The 27,600-nt window shown below is 52.3% G+C and overlaps 1 protein-coding gene across 19 annotated transcripts in view; it reads right to left on the bottom strand.

The window, feature by feature from the left end:
• Ablim2 (actin binding LIM protein family member 2) overlaps positions 1-27,600 on the bottom strand; it is a 122,110-nt gene that overhangs the window by 58,311 nt on the left and 36,199 nt on the right. For all 19 annotated transcript variants that reach the window (XM_041636191.1, XM_041636192.1, XM_041636210.1 and 16 more), the window contains exons 2-6: positions 23,116-23,259; positions 18,897-19,080; positions 13,294-13,409; positions 10,224-10,350; positions 7,605-7,698 (exon numbers count right to left, since the gene is read on the bottom strand). In XM_041636191.1, the coding sequence (XP_041492125.1) occupies positions 7,605-7,698; positions 10,224-10,350; positions 13,294-13,409; positions 18,897-19,080; positions 23,116-23,259 (665 nt within the window). The remainder of the gene's footprint in view (positions 1-7,604; positions 7,699-10,223; positions 10,351-13,293; positions 13,410-18,896; positions 19,081-23,115; positions 23,260-27,600) is intronic.

Here is a 27,600-nt window from a genome sequence, read left to right as displayed (position 1 = left end):
CCTTCCTTCCTTCCCCCTGCTCCCCACAAGTCCTCCCAGCAGGCCTGTGACAGCCCCAGGGTAAGCAAGCCCTGTGTCCACTTATGAATTTAAAGAGACATAGAACACTGATGGAAAGAGTTTCTGAGACACTAGGTTCAGGGCTGGAGAGATGGTTCAGTGGTTAAGAGAGTTTGCTGATCTTCCAGAGGACCTGAGTTCGGTTCCCAGCACCTACGCTGGACAGCTCACAATTACCTGTAACTCCAGCTCCAGATTATCCTATGTCCTCTTCAGGCATGCCACACATGTGACATACATGGAGATATAAACACATTGGGGAGATAGAGGGAAAGAGAGAGACAAAGCGACAGAGAGAGACAGACGGGATTTCTCTCTGTAACAGTTGCTGCCATCCCTGTGACTTGCCACACTGCGCGTGTGCGCACACACACACACACACACACACACACTACTCAGTTCCACACATACTAGGGGTTCAGTTCCTTTATATAATACACTGTGGGTGCATTTCAGCCTTCACTGTCATAAAAGGCAGAGGGAGACTTGAGCAGGGCCATTTGGTGGGCAGACACAGCAGAGCTGGGATAGAAGCCCAGCAGGCCCCAAGTGCACACATTTCAGACTGGGCCTCCCAATCCTACCTCAAAGTCCTCGACTCCAGGGTGCAGATCACATATTCACATGTCCCCTCAACCCTCATGCCCTGAACAAAGACAGAGAGGAAGCAGACAGTCTGAACAGTAGAGAAGAACAGCCAGCACAGAGGAGCCGGACCCAGGTTTATCGGGTCCGTTTGAGAGGGTGGTGACTGTCCTGGGGTGACTGGAAAAAGTCCACAGAGGCTGGGTGTGTTTGTGGGCATAGCTTGTATAGTGGAAGTGTGTCCAGGTGCACATGGCCGCTCCTCTCTGCATGTAAGTGTGCATATAGACACTCAAGTCTAAGAGTTTCATAAACAGACAGAGGACCTAACTACAAGATCCAAAACAGCACAACTGTCAAGAGAAAAGCTCGCACAGAGCCCTTATTAGCCTGGATGAAGACTTAGATTGGACAACCAAACCATAAACAAAAGAAGGACAATCGGAAAGCAGACTTCAGAAAGACCTGCCAAAAGCTCCCGTTCAGCAAAGGGCACAGGAGGAGGCTAAGAAGACAAGCGGATGAAGGGGAGGATAGCTTTGCAAGACATAGATTCAGTAAGGGCATGGGATCCAGAATATGTAAAGAACCATTGCCATTCAATGATACACCACCCAGAGAAGAGAGGAACAGCCCTTTTTGCCTGTGGATGATGCTGAGGAAGTGTTATTGAGAGTTCTCGTCTCCCTGCTGCCAGATCCAAGTCAGGCTCCTAAAGAACCTGAACAGATATGGAAGCAAGCTCTTATGGGAGGGTGGGGCTTTAAACCATCTCTGAATATCTGAGGAACCACAGAGAACACTTACTGCCACAGGGCAGGAGGCGGATGAAGCCATGAATGAAAGGCCACATAATGTGCCTAAAAGAACAGTGAAACCAAAGGCAGCTGAGAGAACATCCTCAAAGACTAGGTGCCCACTTAACCATGGGAAGGAGCTTTCCTTCTATGACCACAGCCAAATACACCCTGGCCACTTCTGTCCTTACAGCTGTCAGTCCTGCCATAACCTGCCGGCCATCACCCTGCCCACCACTGAGGAAAGCCACCTAGAGATTCTTTTAGTACAGCCAGGGGAAGTAAAGCGACTGGAACCGTGATGGCAGCAGGAGAAAGGACAGCATTGTTCATTACCTCGAAGGACCAAAGCTCTGTGGATGAGGCTGTTGTTCAGAAATGCCATACTGTGAGCAGCCATCTTGAGAGTGGCTGCCACGCAGGGAAGAGAGAAGGTTGGGAAGTGAACCCTGTTCACACCTGAGATGTCCAGTACTTCCTGTAGACCCACATGGTTTTGGAAACTCTGGTGGTGGTTGTGGAGGCGGTTTGGGTGGCGATGACCACCTTGGTCATGAAGGAAACGACAGGGACCATTGTATTGGTGGATATAGTGGCAGTGTTGATGATTCTAATGAGTTTGGTAATGATGGTGGTTTCGGGAGAGGGAGTCCTGGTTCCTCTGGAGAAGGCAGAGGCTATGGTAATGGCGGATGGGGCTATGGTGAGATGGCTATGACAGCTTTAACAATGGGGGACAGGAAGGAAGTGTTGCAATGGCAATAGAGGCAACTGTGTAGGTGGTGACACCTATGGAGGTGGAAATCACAAAACTCAATCTTCAGACTTTGGACCCATGAAGGACTCTGGAGGCAGGAGCTCTGGCCCTGTGGTGTGGAGGTTCCTAACACTCTGCCAAACCATGAAACCAAGGTGGCTGCAATGGGCCCCAGCAGCTGCAGTGCTACCGAAGAGGCAGAAGGTTCTAACCATTGTCCAGAAACAAAGTCTAGCTGGCCAGGAAGGCTAGAGATGTGACAGGGAACAAGACTGTGAACTCAGGACAGTACCTGTGACGGGTTGTATAACAGGGTGTTTGCTTCTGTTCTGGGGGGAAGCATGTAGCTCTCAACAAACTGTTTTTGTTTGTTTGGTTGGTTTGGTCTGGTATTTTGAGACAGGGTTTCTTTGTGTAGCCCTTGCTGTCCTAGAGCTAGCTCTGTAGACCAGGCTGGTTTCGAACTCACAGAGATCCACATGCCTCTGCCTCCCAAGTGCTGGGATTAAAGGTGTGTGCCACCACCGCTGGCCTCCAAGTGTTTTAACGTCAGGTTTTTTCACTCAGTCAGTTGATTGACAAGTGTACTGGTTTGATCATGACACCAATTAGGTATGTCTTTAAAAAACAGAAGAAACTGGATCTCTTAAGAGCTTAGGAGGGCTTGCTGTGCTTCCAGAGGGGCTGAGTTCAGATCCTAACACCCATGTAACAAGCCGAGCATGGTTTCATGTACTCCTCTGGCCTCTGAGTGCAGGGGCACACAGCCACACACCTCTGCACATGTATGTAAATACACATGGGTGGGGGTGGGGCAACTTGGCTAGCCACTTCTCCAAAAATGATAAGAAAGTGATGGAGCAGAAAAGATGGTCAATGTCACACATCACTGCCATAGGGACTTGCTAACCAGCTCCTGACCTGAGCAGACAAGGTGTCTCATACCCAGCAGAGCAGCTGTACGTGTACAAGAACAATCAAGACCATGGGAAGCCTGTGGGGAATTGGATCCACTCATGGTACAAACTAGAAATCCACTGCATGGTGTCTAAGAAAGAGCAAAGACTCCTATGCCCAGTTCGCAGCAACATGGCACACGCTGGTCCTAAGCTCACACATGCCCTGTGAAGGAGGCAGTGCGGCACATCCATCCATAGGATGCTGTGTCTTAGACAGGAGGAGGTACCCACAGGTGCCACAGTGTGGACAGCCTAGAGGAGCCAGTCATGTAAGGTCAACTGTGTGACTCAGAAACACCCAGAACTGGCTAATCCACAGAAGCAGCCAGGGGCCAGAGGTGACCTTGCCTTGGCTCTTTGACTTGTGAGGACACTCAGGTACGTCAACCTCCCCCCCTTCTCTTGCTGCTGCTGCTACAAACAAAGGGAGCACAAAAGGCCAGTGGAGGTGACAGAGTCAAAGTATCTTTGCTGTTGCTGTCACAGTCCACGGTCACTGTGTTTCCCTTACAGTGAGGGGTCTTGTAGTCATCTATCCAAGCAGGGTTTCCCAGGAAGACCAAAGCATCAAGAGAAGGTTGCTTCAGCACTGAACGTCTGTGTCACTACCTCTGCATCCCCAGCCGGCAGATGGACTAACCCCTTGCCTATTTGGGGCTCAAGATGGCTCAGATTTGAACAGTGCATCAGAAGCCCAAAATGTTTTGGCAATGTGTGGTTTTAGAAAAATAGCTTATGCCTCCCAACAAGCAACTGTCATCTTTAGCAAAACAGACCAAGACTGGCTATGGAGATGTGAGTAGCTCACAAGGGCACGAAGCTCCTACAGCCCCAGGAGGGCTCATTTCTAACCAGTGGATAGCTTAGGTGTCAGCATTCACTTAGGAGTGGTTTTATCGTTTGTTTTACATAAGTCTCTTGAATACACTTCTAAAATAAGCACACTGGTTACTGATTTTAGGGGCTTGAGATGCAATCTTCATTGCCTGTCTTCAGCTTTCAAATGCTCCCAACTATTTGAAAACACAGTTTCTCTGCCGGTAGTAAAGAGCACATGCGTATAGAGTGGCAAGGAACGTGTTCATGGGAATACAGAAGTGGGCAATGGAAAGCAACATTCCACATCACAGGAGATGCGTATGGAAACAGAGAAGCTTGTGTGGGTCCCTGACCCAGGCCAGAGCAGGACAGGCCTCGTCTCCTCACCATCCTTCATGGCAGGGACCCCGTTACCTCATGTTTGTGGGGAAAGCCTCCAGCTCACAGTGGAACACAGTGAGCCCCATAAAAATTAATGCCAGGAATGGAGAAGGAAAGAAAAGGGAGATGGGGGAGGGAAGAAGAAGTGAGGAAGGAATTAATTAGTGGTCTCAGTGGGGCCTGGGCTTCATGTTGCCATGGTGATAGCCATCGGTATAAAACAGCACTGAAAGTGGGGTCCACACCACGGTGCCATCAGGGTTAATAGAGTGGGGCCAAGTTATACCCCCATACCATGCTCATCCCCACCTTTGCAGAAAGAAGAAATAGGGCTTACAAGAGGGCTCGTTAAGGACTAGGCTCTGAGCCCTGCAAGGGATACACGCTCCTTCCACACCTTTCTCCTATACCCAGCTCCAAAGGACTCCCTAAGGACATGCCTCATGAACCCTCCAGCAAACTGCCGCTCTCTGAGTGTTGACTTCAGCCACTCAGGTCTCTGCCTGTCAGCCAAGTGTGAGCTCTGCCTCCTCGCCCACATGCCACATCTGTTCTTACCTGTCCATCTCTGCTAATGCCCCATGAGCCCACATGGCGCAGGCTCCTCAGAACCGCTGCCAGTGATGGGAGCGACAGAGGACAAGAAGAGGGAGGAGTACCCTCCATCACCAGGAACGCACATTTCCCAGGCAGTACTGCTTGCACCAAGAGCTTAAGATGGCACTGTGCCTACCTCACACAGTCACAGCACAAATGGGGCTGTTGTGGGGGAGCACAGGAGGCTGCCACGTGGGCATCACAGAGAGGACAGCTGGGGGCTGAAAATGGTCTTGGGGTCAAGAGGAACCACAGGCACCTCCAGCAGCCCACCCATCTGGCTCAGCACAGCTCCTGCCAGCTCTGCCAGGCTTCCTACCTGCACAGGGTCTGTCCCCAGCCCTTCTCAGTGCACGAGCCCTGAGGGTGCCACCCTCGCCTTCAGCCAGCCTTCATATGCTTGTCCTTTTTTTCTTTCTTCCAATAAGTCCCTTGTTCTTGCAGCTCCCCAAGAGCCCGGTGTCACCAGCCGGGCGCCAGCCTGCCTGGCCCAGCCTCAGGCGGTGCCACTGCAGCGCTGCTCCCTTCTGCAGAGCTGGCTGTCTCCACCCGCAGCTCCCACCTCACACCCGCCAGGAGGATGCTCAGAGCTGTGCTGAGTCCGCGGCACAACGGCTCAGTCATGCCACCTCCAGTAACTACCACCACCACCACCGCAGCACACTCGCCCCCAGAAAAAGCAAAACCAAAGCATGCAATCCCTGGAAGCACTTTTCTCCTCCTCCGTGGGCTATAGAGGAAAACCAGGACTGTCCAGATCCTACCAGCTAGGAGAGCCCCTTTCCACAGTCCAGAGAGAGTACACAACAGTACTTAACAGCACCTAGTCCCTACTTCTGCACTTGGCTCAGAGACACAATAAGGGTGCTCACTCTACAGATGTGGTCATGTGCTTGCTCTCACCATGCAGGAGGAACACCAATGGCCTCACAAGGATGTCCCTCCCATGCATTATCCTGGGGCAACTCAGAGCTGAGGTATGGGACATGGCACATGTCAAAACACAAACCTCACCAACTCACTGTCAGCCCATCTCTCAGCACTGGGCCAGGTCTGCCCACCTAAACTAGCTTTTCTAGGTGAGTTTGCTGGGCTCTGCTATTAATTGAGTTGGGTTCCCAAACTGTGCTTTTAGTAGCAACAACAACGGCACAGCCAGACCCCAGATGCACCCACATCAGCCCACAAGGTCATGACTTGGTGAGACAAGATTAGGTTGCTATGCCCCTCAAGGTCTGTTCTCGGGCAGAGGTCAGGAGATTTAGGGCAGCCTTTGTCCAAATGAGGCTCTGCTGGGGGATTCCCCACACCTGGCTGAGCCTTAGAGACTTCTTCATTTCTGAGAAGGACAGCTGTAAGGTCAGCCAGGTGCACAGGTGCCAAGGTATTTGGGAGAGACAGGAGCCCTGGATCCATAAGGGAAGACAGGAATGATTTCCTGAGCTTGAGGTCTTCTGTGGGAGGGCAAAGTGCAGGCTTCGGTGCACTATGGGCAGGGACACTGAGAGTCAGGGAGGCCAGGTGTCCTGTCGAAGGGAAGCAAAACCACACAGTGATCACAGTCACAACCATCTCAGGGGCTGACGCTGGTAGATGCTCTTTTTAACAGGAGCCACTTAGGCTGTTTTAAAAAAAAACTCCCTGGACACATAGAACTCAGGAGCAGGGAGAAGGAGGATCAGGAGTTCAATGTTAGCCTCAACCATGCAAGTTCAAGGCCAGCCTTGGGCTACATGAGACCATGATTCAAAAAAAGTTAAAATAAAAAATAATGAAAACAAAAGTCATCAGGGATGGACTTCCTATTCAGGGAGAGAAACAGGGAAGGATCCTAGGCAGAGTGAAACTCCTGAGTCCGTGGGAGGAAAAGGCAGGGCAGTGGTCAATGGGCATGGGACCAGGCAGTGGGATGGTCTTTTGTCCTCAGCCATGATTTGCCTGTATGATTACCAGCTGTGCTCCCCACACAGGGCAAGACTCACAGGACCCACAGGAGACAAAAGTCACAATCTTACTACACAACCCACTCAAACAACTTGAAGACCTCAGTGCAGAGGCAAGTGAGGTTTATGATAAAGAGGCAGAGCAGCCAGCCTGCCTCGGGGCTAGGGAAAGGCAGAGCCTTATGCCAGAGCCAGGTCAGCCAAGGGTGAGGTGGGAGAGGACCAGAAGACTCTAACCAAAAAGCAAGTAATTTATAGTGACTGCCACAAACTGTGCAAGTGTTTGCAGTTTTGATTCAGCATCCATGTTTCTGTGGACTTATCTGAACGAGAGTACAGAGATTGCTAGCATGAACTGAGCCTTGGGAAAAGATGTTCACTGTAGCCTTATTTACCAAGTAAATCAGAGTATGCCGTGTTTAACGAGGGGACCAACCTAGCACGTCTCAGGTCCCATGTGAGGAGGTGTGTGACACATGTTGGCCTGTGCATACATCTGAGTGAGCTGTGTCAGGCTATGGAAAAGAAGTGGGTCACAAGAGACACACACGGCGTGGCACCATTAGCAAGAATCTGTACGGAGAGGGAGGGGCTTGGATTATGCCAAGGGTTCCGGGCACAGGGAAGGGACAGCTAAAGGATTCGGGGCTCTTTCTGAGATGACTTAGCTCTTAGACAGCGCCAGCCCCGGCCGTGGGCTTCTCACCTCCAGCACGCGGCCTGTGATGTACTTCTCACAGCCGTCGCAGCGGATGCCAAACTTAGTGTGGTAATCAGCCTCACAGTAGGGCAGCCCATCCCTGCAATGAGACAGGCAGTCAGCACGACACGGGGTCACCCGCTTTGTCCCCAACATGCAACAAAATTCGTAAGAGAACACGGAGGCCAGGCAGCTTCCTCCTGCTCCCAGGGACAATTCCTGGACAGGTATTTACCACCTGCTTTGCCAACTCATGGGAAATATGAAAAGATGAGACTGCCTCCTGCCTGTGTCTTCATGTGTGGCTGTACGATGGCAGCAGGAGTCAGTGCAGAGGTAGACTGTTCTAGAAGCTGTGCTCAGGAGAATGGCCAACTCTCCCGTGATGGGCTAGCCATCAGCCCACTGTCATGGGAAGACAGTGCAGACAGGCTATCCCCCAGCTTACCTATCCTCTTTCCCCAGCACTGTGAGCCTAGCAATAGATGAAGGGCCACAAAAGCAGGAGAGAGGGCTTGGAGAAGGGAATGATGAGGGAGGCATGGAGGATGTAGGTGGGACCTTTATCACTCCACTTAGGACGGGAAAGAGTTCCTGGGAGGAGATATAAAAACAGCCTTGGACTCAAATGCCACGTCCCAAGTGTGCCACTCAACATGTCTGAACCTCAGCCCCTCCCACTAAAACAGGATAAATGAGAGCGAGGTCTTCATAGGAGAAGGAGATGCTGGGGGCTGGCTTAAGAAAGCACTGTCAATGTCCGAGACTACTGCTGTTGCTAGCTGCGGCTGTCTTCAGCCACGGGCCACAGCTCACCAGGAGTTAGTGTGGAGGTGACAGGAGGGAGACACCTGCATACCCACTGGAGCTGCAACTATGGTGAACTCTACCTAGATTTCTGCAGCCATGACAAGCAGGCATCTTTGGGCTGTTGGGGTTTAGACTGGGTGCCACACTCCTTCCCTTAATACTGGGACCCTCGCAAGACCCCAAGGTAAGTGCTGCAGGGCTGGGTGCCCCCCTGTGACTGTCCTCCATTGATCCCAGGAGAGAGGACACAGACCTAGAGACCCCACAAGTTCATATATCTACAGCAAACCCAGGAAGTTCTTAGATTCCATCTCCATGGCAACACCAGTGCGCTCTCCCCCTCAGTTCTGGGATGGCTCTGGAGGCTGCTAAGTAACATGCTGGTGTGGGTGAGCCACCAACGCCCTGTGTGGGGTGGTACTTGATGGGGCAATTCTGCCATTTTCTTCAGAGTCCTGCACACCAGGCTCTGTCCGCCTGAGTCACGCCCCACAGTATGACTGTGATGGAGGCTGGGGGACTCGGGCTTCGCAGACCCATCCGTCTGAGTGGAAGCCCACTTTGGCTTGGGAGCATCACTTTAGGCAATGTTTCATTTTGTGATCAATGGGTCACATGGTATTCTAACCAGGAACACAAAGGGGTCCCTGGTACTCTATTCATCCCTGTGTGACAGAGTATACTGTCGATCTGGGTGCCAGCATGAACACAGTGGCCTCTAGGACTCTGTACATGTCCTCCTGAACATTTGTATATATGCATATGTATGCATGCACATACATGTACATATGGGTGTGCACAAACGTGCATGTTTCTGTGCATTATTTGCACTGTGTGCATACATGTGTATTTGTGTATGCGTGTATATGCATACATGTGAGCATGTGTGTACATGCATGTGCGCATGCATATGTGTACACACACTCCACTCTATGCAATCTTATCAGGGGACCTTTTCTACCTAATCAATGCCTATATGGATTCCAATTTTGGAGCATGGAGGAGGACATTCCTGTGCTAGGGGCACTCTTTCAATCACCACCCAGCTCACTTCACCTGCACTTTCTGCCTCACCTCCCTGATCCCAGGGTTAAAATATATTCCAGTTTAGCTAAGCAGTGGTGGCACATGCCTTTAAGTCCAGCACTCAGGAGACAGAGACAGGTGGATCTCTGTGAGTTCAAGGTCAGCCTGGTCTACTGAGAGAGTTCCAGAACAGGCTCCAAAGCTACAGAGAAATCCAGTAGCTTTGGAAAAGCCAGTGTGTGTGTGTGTGTGTCCCAGCTCAAGACATGATTCCATGGCCTCTGGCAAATGCTGCCTCCTCCCCAGGCAGGCTCACCCCCTAACAGCATGCTGGGAGAGTACTGAGCCAATGGGTAGAGGATATCCCAGAGTCCATCTCTGCAGATCAGAACATGTGCCTGTAAGCTCCCATGTTCCCATAGGGACAGCAAGACTCATGAGTCCTTGCAGCTAGCATCTATCAGTTGTTCTGTGCTCTGCAGGTCATCCCGTGCCAGGAATATCCAGGCACCAAGCAGGTGGTAACATCCTGAAACATAGGCAGGTGTTCTATGAGGCAGAGCTGGCAGCCCCATTCCTCTGCTTCGAGCCACAAGTCAGAGCTGGAGCTGCAAACCACTTCAGCATGGCTCCTAGTGAGGAAAAGGAAGGTGGCAGGGACCAGAGCAAGTCCCGGCCTTGGCTCTTTACCCAGGAGCAGGACTAATCAACCCACCAGGACTAGGCGCCCTGCTCCACCTGCAGCATTTGGCAAGGCCTTTCTGGGCTGTCTCTGTCTGCCACACTTACTTGCTGATGTACTCTGCATTGAGGAGTTTCCCACAAGTCTTGCACTTGAAGCAGCCCAGGTGCCAATGCTTGTCCAAAGCCACCAGGGCCTGGCCATTCTTGATTTCTAAGCCACAGCCCCCACAACCTGAAATAGAGAACAAACTGACTTACTGCAAGGCCCAGCAACCCCACCAGGGGCACTCAACCCCTCAGAATCTTAGGCCCCACGGAATCACCCAGAACAGCCCTGGGGGACAGGTACAGACACAGAGGTGTGCTAAAAGGACCCTGTCTCACAGTTCCAGGGAGCCCTTGCACAGCTCGTGGTGAGGCTTGATCCTGTGTATGAGGAGCGCTGACACTAGGCAGCCTGGGCTGGAGAGTGGGTAAACCAAGGCAGAGATGAAGCTGGCTTTCTAAAAGATGGGATCCATCATAGTGCAGAACCATATCCTCACACCAGGGTGTGCTGAGTCTAGGCTGGCCTGGGCTTGGGGCAGCCTGCTTGGTTATGCACTGGCAGCTCCTGGTAAGGAACTTCCCACCCTTTGCTAGAGGCAGAATGTTGAACTTACACATAATATGTGTAATCTCACCAGAGGGACATGACCTCCCCGGAGAGATCTGAACCCCAGTCTTTCTTGTCACTCCTACTCCTGGCCCCACTTCCCCACCTTTCTGGCTTTCCCTCCTGGAGAGCTGAGTCCCAACCTTCGCCTCCACTCCCCGCTCATCTCACCCGCCTAGAGCCCCCTCCTAGGGATTCCCTTTGCTCCACAATCCCCAGCTCCTCCTCTGGCTATGAGGCCCCTGCATTTGGAATTCTCTTTCCCTCTGTTCTCTGTGCTGTCCCCTCATCAGCTGGGAACTATCCCAGGCCCAGATGGCTTCTTTGGTGCCTGCCCTACTCATCTCTGCTTTCTCTCTCCAAACCCCACCTCCACCCCTGCCACAAAGACCAGCCATTCTTCATGGTGCCAGTGTCTTGGTCTGAAGCTCTGATCAGGAGGCTGCCTGATGCCTCTGCCCTCCCGCTGTGCCCACATAACGCTGAGGGCTCTGGGCCTCGGGTCCTGGCTCTACTTTGCTGAGCAAACTGGTCCCTCCATACAGGGAACTGCTGTAACAGGGTCTCTGCCACTCACTGAAGGATGTGTGGGCTCCCAGCAAAGTGGAACAGGCAGGGAGTGTAGGGAGAGTACGCAGGGGTGACTGTGGGGACATGTGCATCCTGCCTGCATGTATCTGTGCAAGGATGTGGAGGTATTTTTTATTTTTTATTGTTTTTGGCTTTTTTGAGACAGGGTTTCTCTGTGCAGTCTTGGATGTCCTGAAACTCACTCTGTAGACCAGGCTGGCCTCGAACTCAGAGATCCACCTTCCTCAGCCTCCCGAGTCCTGAGATTAAAAGCGTGTGCCACCACTGCCTGGCTTATGTATGGGTATATTATGTGCTGTGTGCAGCCTGTGTGGGCACAACTGCTTCTTAATTTCCAGGGCTGGGAGCCAGGACCCCTGGGACACTGAAGTCTTGTCTCAGAATAGGCACAGCCTTTGCTCTTCTGTACAACCCTCCCCCCACCACAGCCTTAATGTTCTTTTAACCAGTGCTATCTGGAGCACACAAACACTGTACTCACTGGCAGTAACGACAAGGAAGATATGGGCACGTGCTCAGTACACACACACTTTGGGTTTTTGCTTGTTCCTGCTGGACTCAAACTCATTATGTAGTTGAGGGTGACTTTGAACTCTTGATCTTCCTGCCTCCACCATGCTAGTTCTGGGATTACAGAGACACTCAGGTGTTCAGTGTTTTATGTGGTGGTAGGCCGCATTTTGTGAGAACCACGCCAGTGGCTCCCAGGCAGGGATGATTCATTCCCAGAGGACTTTTAACAAGATCTGGAGACCCTTTTGATGGCTCCAATAGGGGCAGGCCTCTGTGTGTGCAATGTGGGATTGGAGGAGATGCTAGGCCTCCTGCCTAGCTCTGCACAGAGGCTATCCCAGAGAAAATGGCCCCAAATATCCATAGTGCTGGGACTGAGCAGCTTCTCTGGGTACACACAACAGCTGGCCTATGGGTGACACCACACCAGACAGAAGACATGCCTCCTGCAAAGGTGTCAGAGGCCATCTCCAGGTGAGGCTCCTGACGCCCAGGCACTAACTGCCTCCCAGCTGCTACGAGACCGCTGCCAAGTCACTTGTGTATCCCAAGGCAAGAGTAATGTTCTTTAGGGCTAATGATAGCTCTGACCCACAGAGAGCAAAGGCAAGCACAGGTTCCGGGTGTAAAGACTGTACCTAATGAATGAGGAAAGGCAGGTACAGACGACATCTACCAGAGAGCCTGGCTCTGCTCTAACGGTTAGTCCTGTGGCCAGAGCTGGGGCTGCGGCAGAGGTCCCAGGAATGACTGCCACTCTGTTGCCACCAACCCACCTGGTACTCCAGAGTAGGGAGTGGAGGACTATCTGGGTTCCTCTGCCTGGAATTCTGTGTCTCTAGGCCACCATAAAGCTGCTCTCAACAACCTCCCCCATGCCTGTCCCTGAAAGGTTTTAAGGAGTGTTGTCATGGGAACACAGTGCCTACTGTTGATGCCTCTGGTGCCCTGGCAGCCCTGCATGGCTCTGCCAGTGGCAGAGCAGTTCTGTGACAGAGACTGCCTATCTGCCAGTCATAGGACATCCTTAGCAATCGACGAGAGATCTACAGGGTTTCCCAGAGATATCTGTCTCCCACCCTGTACACTGCATATGGCTTGGCCATCAAGGTGGGCCAGGTCTTGTGCCGGCACCAAAAGGGAAGGATAGAGAGGAGACTGGGAAGGCTTCCTGGGGGAGGATGCCTAGCACTAGGTGACAGCAGAAGGGATGTGGAATGGAAAACCTGAGGAGGCTGTGATGGGCACAGCCTGTGCAGAGGTTCAGTGGCAGGAACAGGGAGATTACCTGCTGGGTCCCCGGTGTTCAGTGCTCTGTTACTGTGCTGGTCCCATAACGTCAGGCTCAGCCACTCCCCCATCCCCCCCACTCTTTCAGCTTAGCACCCCACCATACAGAGGCCTAGCCACACTTACTCCGGAGGCCTTGGGCCAGGTGAGCACTACTGCCCAGCGTCGTGGGCGGGGAACACTTCTGGCACACACACTCCTTTCCATTGAAGGTCACACGATCCCCGGGAGGAAATGGCAACCTGAAATGAAAGTGAACATCCTGTTGGCACCTCCGGTCTTTCTCTCTCGGTGTCACTCCTGACTCAGCAGATGGTCCTCTTTCTGGGAGATCAAGAACTTGACAGACTAGACTGGGCCCAGGTCCCAGCCTTGCTGGCTGGTCCTGCAACCTCCTCATCCTTTGGCTGACCTGGGTTCCCCACAGCTCATGGATGCCGGCACTTGTTGCCTGCCAGTGCTGTGGTCTGAAAGCTACCATGATGCATCTCCCCAGGTACAGGGGGACTTTAGGACTGAGTAGGAGTCACTGACAGTCTCTAATATGCTAAGACATACTCCAGCTGTTCAGCTTCAATACATTACACAGCCTCTCTGTGTTCCCCTTTCTCACCTGCAAGAGAAGACTAACGACACGCATCACAGGCTTGTCATCTGTAGTAATAAGAGCAGCAGGGCTGCGTCCCCGGCACCCGGCTGCCCACATAGCTAGGAGCTGCGCTGGGCTGCGTTCCCACCCAGCTCCGCAAGGCTAGCTTTACCCGAAATAATTACACGGACACTGTATTCTTTTAAACACTGCTTGGCCCATTTCTATCTAGCCTCTTCTAGGCTAACTCTCGCACCTGGACTAGCCCATTTCTAATATTCTATGTAGCACAGCTAGGTGCGCTTACCGGGAAGATTCTAGCCTACGTCCATCCTGGGTCAGAGCTTCATCGCGTGCGTCTGCCTGGGAGAGGGGAGGATGGCGTCTCTCTCTGAGGCGTCTTACCTCACTTCCTCTTCCTCCCAGCATTCTGTTCTGTTTACTCCACCCACCTATGTTCTAAGCTATGAGCCCAAGCAGTTTGTTTATTACTTAACCAATGAAATCAACAGATTGATATATGGCACTCCCACATCAGCCATCCATTCAGACATCCATGGTGGAACGGGCTAGCCTAGACTCCAGGGCTGTGAACACCCAGTGGCCATTTCCCTACAAGCTCGAATTACTTAACAGAGATTATTCTAGAAAATGTTCTCAGTATAATCAGCGCCATCGTGCCATGGAACATCTGGCCAGTGTAAAATGTCCCCGGGGCTCTCATCTGCTACCCCACTTCCCATATCCCAGACAACAGAGCCATCCATTCGAGCCTTTTGTTCAGGGCCACACTGCCATGATCTGCCCATGTTGCCATTCCTCATGTCAACAGTTTGTTCTTTTTCAGGGCTGAGTATTACTCCAGCACATCTGTCCAAAGGCATCTATCTGGGTTGTTACCACTTGGAATTACCGGCACCTGCCTCGTGGGACTTCCTTTTCCAGAGTGGAATTCCTGGTCACCTACTACGTGATTCTGTCTCTAAGGAAACTGCATCACTTCACGTCTCAGCCCTTGCCATGTGGCCTGGCTGTCATAGCTCTTGCTATTACCCACCATTCTTTGTATCTATGCCAGCAGGCACAGCTGCCATTTTACAGTTGTTTTGGTCAATGTCCCCACTAGCTAATGGTGTAAATGAGGTGTGTTTTCTGTATCTTTTGGTCATTTGCATATGTTCTTTGGTGAAGCATCTGTTAAACCCTTCGGCTCCTTCTGGATGTTTCCTTTGGATTGTAGAAGTTCTTTACATATTTGGCCTATATAGGTTACTTCCTCGTTGCTATGACAAAATGTCCAAAAAAAAAACATCTTGAGAGGAAGGATTTATTGCTCCATGTTTTATAGATTTTATGTTTTTGTCTGCTCTGACATAGAACTTCAGTCTATTGCCGAGGCTAGCCTCCTACTGCAAGCTCCTTTGAGATTCTGCTAATATCTTCCCTCCAGCCTGCAAAACCATCACCCTGTAGCAGGGCAGGCCTGCTGGGGTCAAGTTCACTTAGCTCTTGTGTGTCCAATAAAGACTTTTGTCTCTGTCTCTTTTTATGGTGCATATTTATTGATGCTCAGTATTCTCATGCCTCAGTGTATAACCCAATGGAGTTAGTGTGCCCAGGGCTGGGACACCATCATCACAATTGATTTCAGAACATTTCAATCACCATTTTTATCAACAAGGTCAGTCAACTCTGGGTCAGGTTAATCATCCTGCAGAATGGCCTCGGGCTGAGTCTGGCCTTCTTCAGGAGGACTTTGGCTAAACACAGCACAGGTGGATCTCATTTTCCTGTTGGTGCTTACAAACATCGTCTGTCTCCCATGTGATGGGGGAGGTCCTTCTGTCTATGTGTTGCTCTTATTGGTTAATGAATAAAGAAACTGCCTTGGCCTGTTGATAAGGAAGAAGTTAGGTAGGTGGGAAAAACTGGCTGAATGCTGAAAGAAGGAAGGTGGAAGGAGAGATGCCATGGATCCACCACCAGAGATGGACATGCTGAAACTTTGCTGGTAGGCCACACCTTGTGGTGATATACAGATTAATAGAAATGGGTTAAATTAAGATGTAAGAGTTAGCCAATAAGAAGCTGTAGCTAATGGGCCAAGCAGTGTTTTAATTAATACAGTTTCTGTGTGATTATTTCAGATCTAAGCTAGCTGGGACAAACAGCCCTCCTTCCTACAGATTGGCACCTAACATGGGCCCCTCCCTGCAACACTCATTCTCTTCCACAGACATGGTGTTTTATTTTATTTTTGGGGTGGGGGGTTCTGTGTGGCAGTTATATTTTTCCCGGTGTTTTTAGACTTTTTTTCTTGCATATCTTTAGCAGTGTGGCTGTGATGTCTCAATGAATTCTCACATAGGGTTGACTGAATATCAGGTTACTCTCCTTTTAGAGTCTCTGAGATTTGCGGGCTATAGGCTTCTAGATTTCATCAAATCTAGACAATTTTCAACCAATATTCCATAAGGACTGGTTTTTGTCTCCAATCAGGCAGACAGACAGGTAGACCAATAGAGAGGCAGACAGTGGCTCTATACCTACTCCTCTGTGCGCCAGTGTGAAAGTTTCTACTGCCATTTTTGGGCTTCTATTAATTTTTTGCATGTGGCTGATCACATCAGGAGCAGCATGTTTGGCTTCTAGATGGCCAGAAGTTTATTTCTGTACCACCATAGCTCTCCCACTCTGGGCACAGTCTCTGTTCAACAGCAACAGAGTGGACATGACTGTCCCCATGTCTGCATCTGCTGATATCAACCCTGGTAGTCTCCACAAACCTTTCTTCATGTTTGGATCGTCGTCTATCTGGGGTCTACACTTCTGAGTAAACACTGGATATGATAGAATTTATGCAGTTGGATGCAGGGTTCTCACACCTTCCTGGAAGGAGGGAGGACTGCCAGTCTTTAGGGACATCTCAAGGAGGCTCACCCTTCATCTGTGAGTGCATAACAGCCTCTGCTCCAGGGTGGACCACCCCGGCAGTGCCCAGCAAGGACCGTCCACTGTGCTTAGAACTCAGTGCCACTGGGAACTGTGTACAGCACAGCAGCCTGGCCATCCCTCACCCCACTGATGGCTCATGTTGACTGTCAGCTTGACTGGATTGAGAAATCTCTGGCAGGCATTACACGACCTCTGGGTCTATCTGAGAGTGTTTCTAGGAAGGAAATCCATCTTGAATGTGGGCAGCACCAGCAACATTACGCATCCATCTAGTGTGGCAAAGTCTTCTGAAACCATAATGGGCAGGGTAGGGCAGAGAAGGGCAGGGCTCTTCCTTTTAAAGCATTTCACATGGGCATTTGTTGCCATGGAGTGAAGGCCTCTTGATGGTGACGTGTCTGACGTGACTAGGTGTTTGGCCTGAGACTCACATTCTCTCCCCTTGTCTCATACATCCTGCCAATACCACCTTTCCATTCGTCATCTCGCCCTGGCCAGGAAACACCTCGCTCTGTTCTCTGTGGTCCCCCGGAGTCAGCCTCCAGCAGGAAGCAGGACTGTGGCCCCAGCTCCGTGTGTGCTTGCTGAAGGCCAACTCTGTGTGGTGTCTAGTCTGGCTATGTGCAGTATCAGAGCCCCACCCTACCCTACACCCTGAACGGTGCTGCCAGTTATCACTTGTGCTTTGGTAGATTGCCCAAGGTGGGCTCTCAGGGTGCGCATGGAAACCATTAAGGTATTTCTGGAGACCTCTGACCCAACCACACTAGAGAGCACACTGCAACTCTTCCACGGGAAATGTCCCCCACTGAGCTTCCTCCCCGATGTCTCCTGGTCAAAGGCTCCGTTCTGGCGTTGGGTACATGCTGTGACTATAGCTGAGTGCTTCGAAAGGACATAGGAAACACCACCCAGGCTGGACACAGCAACACTGGGAACAGCCAAGCACACTCTGCTCCTCACCCTGACCGGTGTTTGCTAGCCAGGGGCCTTTCCTGAGGGCAGGGGAGGGAGGTACAGGGACCCCAGAAAGGCTGCCATTGGTCAGAAGGCATCCCAGGGTGGCATCCAGACTCTCCATGGGGAGTCCACTTGCTCTATGCCAGGTACCAGGGACCAGAACGGGGTCTCCCAGGCCCTGCCGTCTCCCAGCTACCTGTGACAAGATCGTACCATGGTGTTGGGCAAGACACAGCTGTGAACCAGAATGGGTCAGCATGCAGAGAGACAGGACAGAGGAAGAAAGAAGGGACCTACTGGATGGGAGGGAAGAAGAAGGGAGAGGAGGAGGAAGGAGCTACCATACTCCTGCTTCCGGCTGGAGACTGACTCTGAGGGACCATGGAGCTACTTACAGGGCCTGCTTCCCCTTCTGGAGGCGTCTAAGAGGCTGAGGTTCCAGGGCCAGAGTCAATGCATGTGGAGCCCTGGGCCCAGGGCTGAATGGATGATGGAAAGAGGCAATGGCAGGAATTAGGAATAACAGGCTGAGAAGCTGGGGTCTTTCAGGATCAGGAGCCTGGGACAGGGAGGAGGAGTCCAGGGATGCTGGGAACAGGTGGCAGTGGTGTGGATCAGGCAGAGAGCAGTCATTTGTGGGGTTCAGAGCCAGGACGGTGGCTGGGTGGGTTTGAGGAAGGTACTGTGTGAGACTTCTGGGGATAGGGCCATGCCATCTGCAGGCAGGGACATAGGAAGTAGGGCCTTGGCCTGTGGGAGTGGGTGCACAGGGACAGACTGCCATCTGGGTAGGCGTGGCAGGAAGCAATGTAGACAGGAGTGGAGCTGAGACCAAGGCCAAGGGTGAGCTAGGGAGGGCCACCTTGGAGACCAGGGGTAAGAGGGTTTACCGTGGGGTTGGATGGAGGCAGCTGAGTCCTGCCAGGAGTCAAAAGATGGTGGAGCACAAGAGGGCAAGGCCCAGGGTAGGCCCAGGTGAGGGCAGTAAGGGTTGTGGTGGGATTAAGCCTGGGAAACTTGAAGACCCAGAGGAAGTGAACAGAGATGGTGTGCAAAGACCAGCCCTTGCTTTTGCTCACAGCCAGCTCTCTCTTGAACCTGCTCTGGATGACCCCAAACAAACCGCTGTACCTCCCCGTGCCTGATGTGGGAAGATGGAGTGGAGCCAGGGCTTGGGCCAGAAGGAGGGGGCAGAGGTCACCAGGGCAGAGGCTAGGCCACCTACCTGCACACAGCACACACAAAGCAGTCAGGGTGATAGGTCTTGCCAAGTGCTGACACCACTTCCCCTTCAATGAAGCGGTCACAGCTGAAGCAACGAGTGCCATAGAGCCGCTGGTAGTCACGTGTGCAGATGTGTTCACCCTGTCGTACGAAGAAGCCACCCTCGGCCAGGTCACAGCCACACGCTTGGGAGAAGATCAAAGGCTGGATTAGCAGACTGACCAACTCACGTCTCAGGGCCAGCAGATCTGACCCCACCTGTTACAAGGTCCTACAAATCCAAATGCCTAAGGTTACCCAGGATGGTACTCCAGGGACAGACACAGGCTTCGCTGCTAGCCTAGAGTCATGTGTTTTTCTTGTAGAAGTTTCCAGAAATAGGCACTGAGGAACTGAGGGCAGGACCAGCTTCCCACCATTTCTAGGGCGTGAAGAGGCTCTTTGGCCTCTAAGACCTTGTGAGCCCCTTCAAGCTGCTTCAGTGTTAGAATGGGTGAGCAGGTGTGTGCGTGTATGTATGCACACGGCAGACAGAGAGAGAGAGAGAGAGAGAGAGAGAGAGAGAGAGAGAGAGAGAGAGAGAGAGGCTGCTCTGGGTTGTCAGTGAGAAGACAGCTGAGCCCATACGTGGTCCCCTAGTCCACAGAGAAACTTCCCACTGCCTCCCCCTGGTATCTAGTTCTCACAGGTCTCAGCCCCTGGCCCCTGTAACATAGCAAGGCCAGATCCAGAGCAGAAGGAAAACCCACAGGCTCACTGTGAGCCTCTAGTCTCTTGTCTGGACACACAACTCCCTGGAGCGGAGACTGTTGAGCCTAGTGGAGGAGCAGAGAAGACTGCGTGCTGTGGACCAAAGCATCTACTCTGGGACCGCTGGTGAGCAACAGCTGGCAGGCCCCAGGTCAATTTCTGGGGACACAGTGTGCTCCTCACTCACACTCTCCAGCCCCAGAAGCACACGCGAGTGAGCCATTCAGCATCTCAGATAGAATAGCCTAGAAGTTGTCACAACAATGCCATTTGCCGAAACACGGCTCCTGGTACAAAACGAGAGGGACCTTCCATGTCATGTACATGCATGTACATTCCTTACAGCCTATGGCGGCTAGATGCCAGCCTGGAGCCATGCTGGATTCCTTCTCCACACCCAGTCTGGGAATGAAACCCAAGGTTTAATCTTGTCCCACTATAGATCAAACAAATGTTCTTCTGTGAGAACAGGCCACGGGGTTGACAGATATGCACAGGACAATACCGCTGTGCCTTGGAGACAGACAGTCACAAGTATTCAAGGTGCTGACTCTAGGCTGTGTCTGTTTGCCACAGCTGTGCCAACACTGGTCAGCCCTTGGAAGAGGAATGAGTGCAGAGACATAGAGCCGAGAGAGTCACACTATAACATAGGGAGAGGGACACAGACAGGCATGCCCCAAGCCCTGCAAGACTCCGCTGGCTCCCGGCCCTGCTGCCTCAGCTGCCTCCTGGTTTCTGGCTGCTCTGAAGATCCCAAGGTCACCCCAAGGCAGTGACATCCCAGACCTCTGCTCCTAAAAATAAAAAGTCCAAGTTCACCAGTAACTCAAGTCCCTCGTCGAGACAATGCGCCTCTATCATATTACAGTTAGAGAAGGATCAAGTTAGCAGAGGCCTGGAGGGAGTGGGGAGGTGTTCATTTTTGAGGGACATGAGGGTTGGCAGCAGCTGATGGGAGGGCAGGGTCAGGGTCACTTTTTGGAATTAGTTCTTTCTAGTGTATAATTCGTATGTCTTTGTGTGTCTATGGAGGCCAGCAGACAACGCTGGACGTCTTCCTCGGCCGCTCTCCATGTTTTCTTTTGAAACAGGGCTCTCAGATTCAGCTGCGCTGGCTGCCTGGTGAGCTCCAGGGAATCGTCCTGCCTCTGCCTACTCACCAGTGCCGGGCTAAGCCGATGCACACTCACACCTAGCTTTTTCTGCAGGTTCTGGGGTTCTGCATCCAGGCTGTAGATAGTGGCTGCTGCTCTCTGTAGGAAAGTCCCCCAGAGCGGACATGACCTTTTCTCTGGGGATGGGTGGTTTTGGAACTGTGTGAGATGACAGAATAGGCTGGCCCTCCAGCCCCCGACTCACACCCGTTCTGTCGAGTCTGCGGCGCAGGCTTTCCTGGCTATGCTGGGAGTGAGGTGCCCATGTGATCGCTTTTTTTTCTCAAGCAGCCCCAGTCACAGTCCTGGGGTGGCTATCACAAAGGATTCTGGAGTTTTTATCATGTGTGACAGTGGGGAAGGGGCTAGAAAGATGGGGTGTCATTGTGAGAAAGCATCAGGGATGCCCATGACGCCCTCAAACCTGGTGGCTCTTGGGACACCACTGAGAGCCATTGCTGGTGCCCTAGGATGAGGCCTCTGAAGGCTGGTGTCTGGCTCAGCTGAAGGCAGATCCCTCAGGGTCCCAGAATGAGACCCAGTAAGAGCTAGCCCAGGCTGTTTCCCGTCACTACCCCATAGACCATGTTTCTCCTGTGGAGGCTGACCATCCAAAACTGACAGTACCAGGGGTGTTTTGGGGGTGGCCCCTTCTGCAGAAGATTCTCTTTTCAACACCAGGACTTTCTTTATACGCTGTAGCTGGGACAGGGGACCAGAGTGGAGCGGGTAGTGCTCCTCAAACAGAAGCCCAGGCACCTCTATAGGCTCAGGGGCCAGAGAGGACCTGGAATCAAACCCCTAGATGCTCCTAGTTCTACATCCTTTCTCTAAGGTCAGTCACCAGCCTCTCTCCCTTCCCCCACACACAGCTGTCTTGGTGGGGTCACCTCCCATCTAGGGCAGCTTTATTCTTGTCTGGCAAATTTCTATCTTCAAGGTACAGCCAAATGTACCTCCTCAATGGACTCCTTTCTGGAAGCCTCTGGACGCTCCCTATAGACCTCTATGTCCCAAGGATTTGACTACTATTCTTTCTACCCTCACTGAAGGTCACCGTGATGAAGGCAGTGTCAGTCTCCAGACAGCCATGGAAATCATCACTGCCAAGTCAGAGGGCACGGGCATAGTACTTGCCCAAATTGCAGGGATGCATCCGTGGGCTCCAAAACACTATCCCTTTAACACTACCAGCTCTGTGAGACTATACGCCATGTCCAGTACTGCACCCTGTGAGTACTTTTTCTCACATTTCTTAGATGTTGGGGGGAGGTGTGCTTAGTCCCCAGCATGCACATGAAATGCAGGGCAGAGGAGAAGGTTTCAAACACAGACAGGTGTGCTAGAAAAGCTGCACACACAGGCACACCCACTGGAGAGGCCACGCACACAGGTGTACCCTCTGGAGAGGCCGTGTACACAGGCACACCCTCTGGAGAGGCCACGCACACAGGTGCACCCTCTGGAGAGGCCGTGTACACAGACACACATGCTGGAGAGGCCGCACACACAGGCACACCCGCTGGAGAGGCTGTGTACACAGGTACACCCTCTGGAGAGGCCGTGTACACAGGCACACCCTCTGGAGAGGCCGCACACACAGACACACACGCTGGAGAGGCCGTGCACACAGGCACACTCTCTGGAGAGGCTTCACACACAGGCACATCTACTGAAGAGTCCACACACACAGGCACACCTGCTGAAGAGGCCCTGCACACAGGCACACATGCTGGAGAGGCCCTGCACACACAGACACACATGCTGGAGAGGCCCTGCACACAGGCACACCTGCTGGAGAGTCTGCACACAGACACACATGCTGGAGAGGCCGCACACACAGCTTCAGGCCCTCTTCTTATCTTCTTGGTATTATTTAAGTTTACTGTTTTTTTAGGCTACTTTTTATAAGCAAGGAAAAATGAGTGACTTTCATTTAGAACGTTAACAGGGCCACTGCAGGAGGGAGGCAGCATCAGTGCAGCAATCCCCCCTGAACACTGCTTGCTACAGATTTTGCACAGCCAGCAAAGGCCGCTGGCACTCTGTGCAGTGCCCCAGTGGCTCCAGGATTGGCATCTCTGATTCTGGGCTAGCTTCATGCCTCCACCCCTGCAGACCCAGAGTCTCCCTATCTCCCTGGGAGTACTCCTTTGTCACACTAGACAGTATTCTGGAAAGACACAGGCTCAGGACTCTACAGATGCTCAAGTGTGGCCAGAGAGCTTTCCAGACCCAGAAAGCGAGAAGGGTGGCTGGGAAGCCCAGTTAGGGGTACTCTATGGCCAAGCACAAGGCCAAGTACACACTCACCTTTGCACACGAAGCACCTAATGTGGAAGTACTTGTTCTGCACGCGCAGCACCTCGCCCTTGCACACATTCCCACAGGTGCTGCACAGGATTGCCGTGCTGGCTGGCTTCTCCAGAGGGTCATGAGCAGCCTGGGGCTGCGATACTGCAGGGAGAAAGGAGCCAGGTTAAAATGAGGGACACTCAGCACAGGGAGAGCAAACAGGAGGCCTCCTGGCATGCCCTCACCCTCAGCACTGGGCCCACATAGCATGAGGTGAATGGTCATCCCCTCCTTCCCTCTGGGGTTAAGTGACATTCAAGTTGTATGACAGGTGACAGTTCTGAGGGCCAAGATCATTTGGTAAACCCACTGTGGGCTCTGTGGCTCCTCTACTTAGGGAGTTGTCGTATCCATACGGCTGCATACTTATCTATGATGTCCCAACATATCTCTGTGCACTCCTGGAGTAGCAAGGCAACCATTGTTCCCTCTGGAAGAGCAACTAACCCTTGTTATATTCATCCGTACAATGTCGACACCCAGAGTCTCAGAGGGACATCACCAACCAGACATCTCAGTGGCCCTGCAGCCCTGGGACCCTTTAGCCTCTTCTTCAGACAGCTGCATCCCTCTGAGAAATGGTCCCACATTTCCTTCGGGTCCCAAAACACCAGACTAAACATTGTCAATAACCCGCAAGAGTCAACCACAGTCAGGTAGGCAGTTGAAGGAGGCATTGAAGACCACCAGTTCAAGAGCCAGGGTTGTGGTCCTAAGACCAGGCACATCCAGGCACCAGGAATGACCCTGTGGCCTACTAAAGCACCTGCAGATGCCAGCACATGGGATGCTGGGCCGTGGTATGGAAGCCTCACGTCTGCCACTCAGCAGCCCTGTAACAGGGAAGTATCCAGGAGACTCTCAAGTTTTTACACTAAAGCAAAACTGAGTTTACTAGAGGAACTAAAGAGCCACAGGTCCCAGGTTGCCATACAGGGATCATGTGGGTCTGTGGCCAGAAGGAAGGGACTACCAGGCCCTGGCCTAGAGAGGCCACACACTCGGTTGATGCATAGACTTGCCACTCCAGCAATGGACCCAGATGTATATTGGGACATTATAGCCGTGTATGGGACATGGGGTCTCTGAAGTTCAGACAGGGAGTGAAGAGGCCAAGAAAAGGCCATTGGCTGTCCAGCATGGCCTAATATCATCAAAGGACATTTCCTGGGTAGTCAGTTGACACATGATTAAGAAAGAGGTCAGAGAGACACAGTGTAGCTAGTCTTAGGGAGGAAGGACCATGAGCCATGAGAGCTGGCATCTTCAGAAACCAGCAAAGGTGACGTGAGGGTTCCACATGCAGCTATGGAAGGAACAGCCACAGCCTCAATTTCAGCCCAGCAAACCTGCCCAGCTTCAGTCCTCCAGTGCTGTTCACCTTCATTATTGCAGTCACAGGACACACACACACAGTGACAGTGATAGAGGGGACAGAGTGGAGCACACTAGCCATCTGCCCCTCTCCCCTTGCAATGGGCAGGACCTACCACTTGCAACAGCGGTCCACAAGAGTAATCTTAACCAGCTACTGTCTGAACCATCAAGCTGAGAACAATGTAGAGCCATGCCCAGGGACTACAGATGCAGGGTGGGAATCCATGGCCTATAGCCACGAGCCAGAGAACCCGGCTCCTTCCACCACACAACCCTGTGCCATAGCCAGCCATGCAGAAGGCAGGTGTTATCTCTAGTGACATCCTGGCAGCTAAACCACACCTTTGCAGCATGATCCAACAAGCCCAAAATGGGATTGCTCACCTACAGGGGCTGCCTGACCTCTGCCTCTGTCTCCCACCTAGGACCGGCCATAGAAGCCTCTAACCTGTCACTCAGACATCTACCTCGAGGTGCCACTTCAGCTTACCCAGGCCAATAGCTTCTGGGGGTTCTCTTCACCCTCCCTCTTCCACAGTACTTTTCCCACCTCTGTGACCTATGCTAGTCTGAAGACCTCAGTAACAGTGGTGGCCCCTCAGCAGCAGCATGATGCAGCCCACAGCCTTTGCTGTCACAGGCAGCTGGTCTCTATGCCCACATCCTCCCAGCCAGCACCTTGACCTGGCCATGGTGGAACTTCCATGACACTTGCCCCCTCTCCCTTCACTACTGAACTGGATCAGAAATATCTGCCCATACTATAGAAAGCTGGCAGGAGGCCAGAGAGCCAGGGCCTCTGACTCAGCGGGACTTTGAGAGACTCCGTGTTGCCAGGGCTTTTGGCTATGTCAATGCTCACAGCTGTGCATGGCTGGTCCAGGGGGGGTCATCCGTGTGAGTCACTCTAGTCCTGTGTGGCTCAGAGATACAGGGTGGGGCAGTGCTCCAGAACGTTTATGCCCTCCCAGTTTGGGACACAAAGGACAATGGGCAGCATCTTCTCTTGATCAGACAAGGCCGGGATTATATGGCCTGAATCTGGCTCAAAGCCAAGGTGAGCAAGAAGTCATCTTCAGATTTTGGGGTCCCATAAGCCGTGGGGTGAGCTGGTCTGGGATACAGTCTCAGCTCTGCCTCTTGTGGGGTGTGACTTTGAGAGAGTTCTTGTCCATCCTACTCCACTCACCCCCAGCTCCCCACCCCCGCCTTTCCATCTGTCCTGCACATCCACCCACCCTCTGACTTCGATCTGTCCTTCCATCTGTCCTTTCCAACCACCCACCCTCTGCTCACATCCCTGGTCCTGGGGGAAACCAGGATCAAGGGCAGAAGGATTTGCTTAGCAACCAGCCCAGCAAACACTGATGTTTTCCATAACAATGACCACCATGTATTCAGGACTATGTGGGGGCTGGGTGTGGCTCAGAAGCACAGCACTTGCCTAGCCTGCAAAGACCCTGAATTCCATCCCCAGCACCAGTTCCTAAGTTACTGGAAATGCATCTGGTTTGAGGGTAGAGCTATATTAAGAGTGTGGATTTGCTGGCCCGATCCCACTCTGCCCACTAGAGCTGCCTGGAGCTGTGGATCTGGTAGTGGTGCTGCCCTCTGGTGGTTAGAAGGAGAGCTGAGCTAGGCCAAGAGAGGGATGCCAGGAAAAGCCTGCTAAGCATCCCTCTAGACTAGTGAACTGGTTGCAGATTTGACGTGCACATCTTTTGCCCCTAGTAGTATTCAGCCCTAGAACCTGATGCAGTTGTGGACTAGCAAGGTCAAGTGTACCCACGGAGAGGTAATAGCAAGCCTGCCCGTCCTGCTTGCTTCCTTCTCATTCCACCCTGTCAGTGCTTCTCAGAGTAGCAGGCAGAATCAGGCCATCTCCAGCTACTTGTGGACAACAAGACAGTCAGACAGATAGGAGGACATCAGGCAAGAAGAGTCCCCGACTGTCCCGTGCGGCATTGGGCATCTATGAGGGGAGGGGGGGACAATGACAGGGAGCTGAATGCTGGCAGAGGAGGAGTACTCAGGATGCAGGGATTTGGTGTGGTTCATCCAGTGACCCTAAAACCACGAAGCAAAGCTGAACAAGCTGTCCTTGAAGGTCAAAGACAGCCTGGCAACCAGGGGCACATAACTGTTAAGAAAAAGCAATCTTTTCAACTAATAAACTACCCGAACAAAGCCAACAAAGACCTAGGCGCCTCTGAGGCAGACATCTCTGTCCTTGCTTGGCTTGGGCTGGGCAGGGCACAGATTCCCCCTTCCCTGGCTCCAGGCCAGATGCTGTGAAGTCAGTCACCAGGGAACACAACAGTGTAACTTGTAGCCTTCTTTTCAGCACCCTCCTGAGGGGTCTGTTTAGCCCTCCTGACACCCCTGTGAAGCCAACATGGTGCTTACCTCACAAGCAAGGAACTTGAGGCCAAAAGCAGCTGAATAGGACATGGTCAGCCATGCCAAGACTTGGAAAGACCAATCAGGAGGGGGCAGGGAGGCAATCCTGAGGCTCATAAGAGGGCCAATAATCCAGGGGACCCAGAATTTTCAAATGTCTTTGGTGAGTCCAAATCATCCCATAGCTGTTTATCCCAGTGACTTTGGCTGGATACATGGCTGGGACCTGACTATGTCTGTCCCATCAGAGGGCCTCTCTCTGGGCTGCATTTGAGAGAGCAGGCATCACTCAAGGCCTGAAACCCTACATCTTGTTCCAACTTGGGAGGAAGGGGCTTCGCAGGACAGAAGGCTTGCTCCCTCCCAGGAGGCTGATCTGGGGCCTAGAATCAGTAGAGCCGAGGAATGAAACCCTTGAGCATCTTGGTCCGAGGTGAAGCATCCTGGCATCTCCCAAAGGAGCAGCTGATAAGGCACCCACACTCCCAGCTTCATCAGACACCAGCTTCATTTCTAGGCATCTATGCTCACTTTTCAGGGCCTGTCAATCTCCAGCGTCCCCTGCCAACCCCAGCTCTAGTTCACAGAATCACAGCTGGTGGTTTCTTCTGGGCTTCCTAGTCATTCCTGGATATGCACGGGCTCCTTAGAGCCTGAGCTGAAGGC

Source organism: Microtus oregoni, unplaced genomic scaffold, assembly GCF_018167655.1.
Source record: "Microtus oregoni isolate MIOR12 unplaced genomic scaffold, Mior012 000049F_ref0000343, whole genome shotgun sequence".
NCBI classification, from domain to species: Eukaryota; Metazoa; Chordata; class Mammalia; order Rodentia; family Cricetidae; genus Microtus; species Microtus oregoni.
Note: the sequence above shows the minus strand (reverse complement) of the source record. Positions and strands in the feature narration are given on the sequence as shown.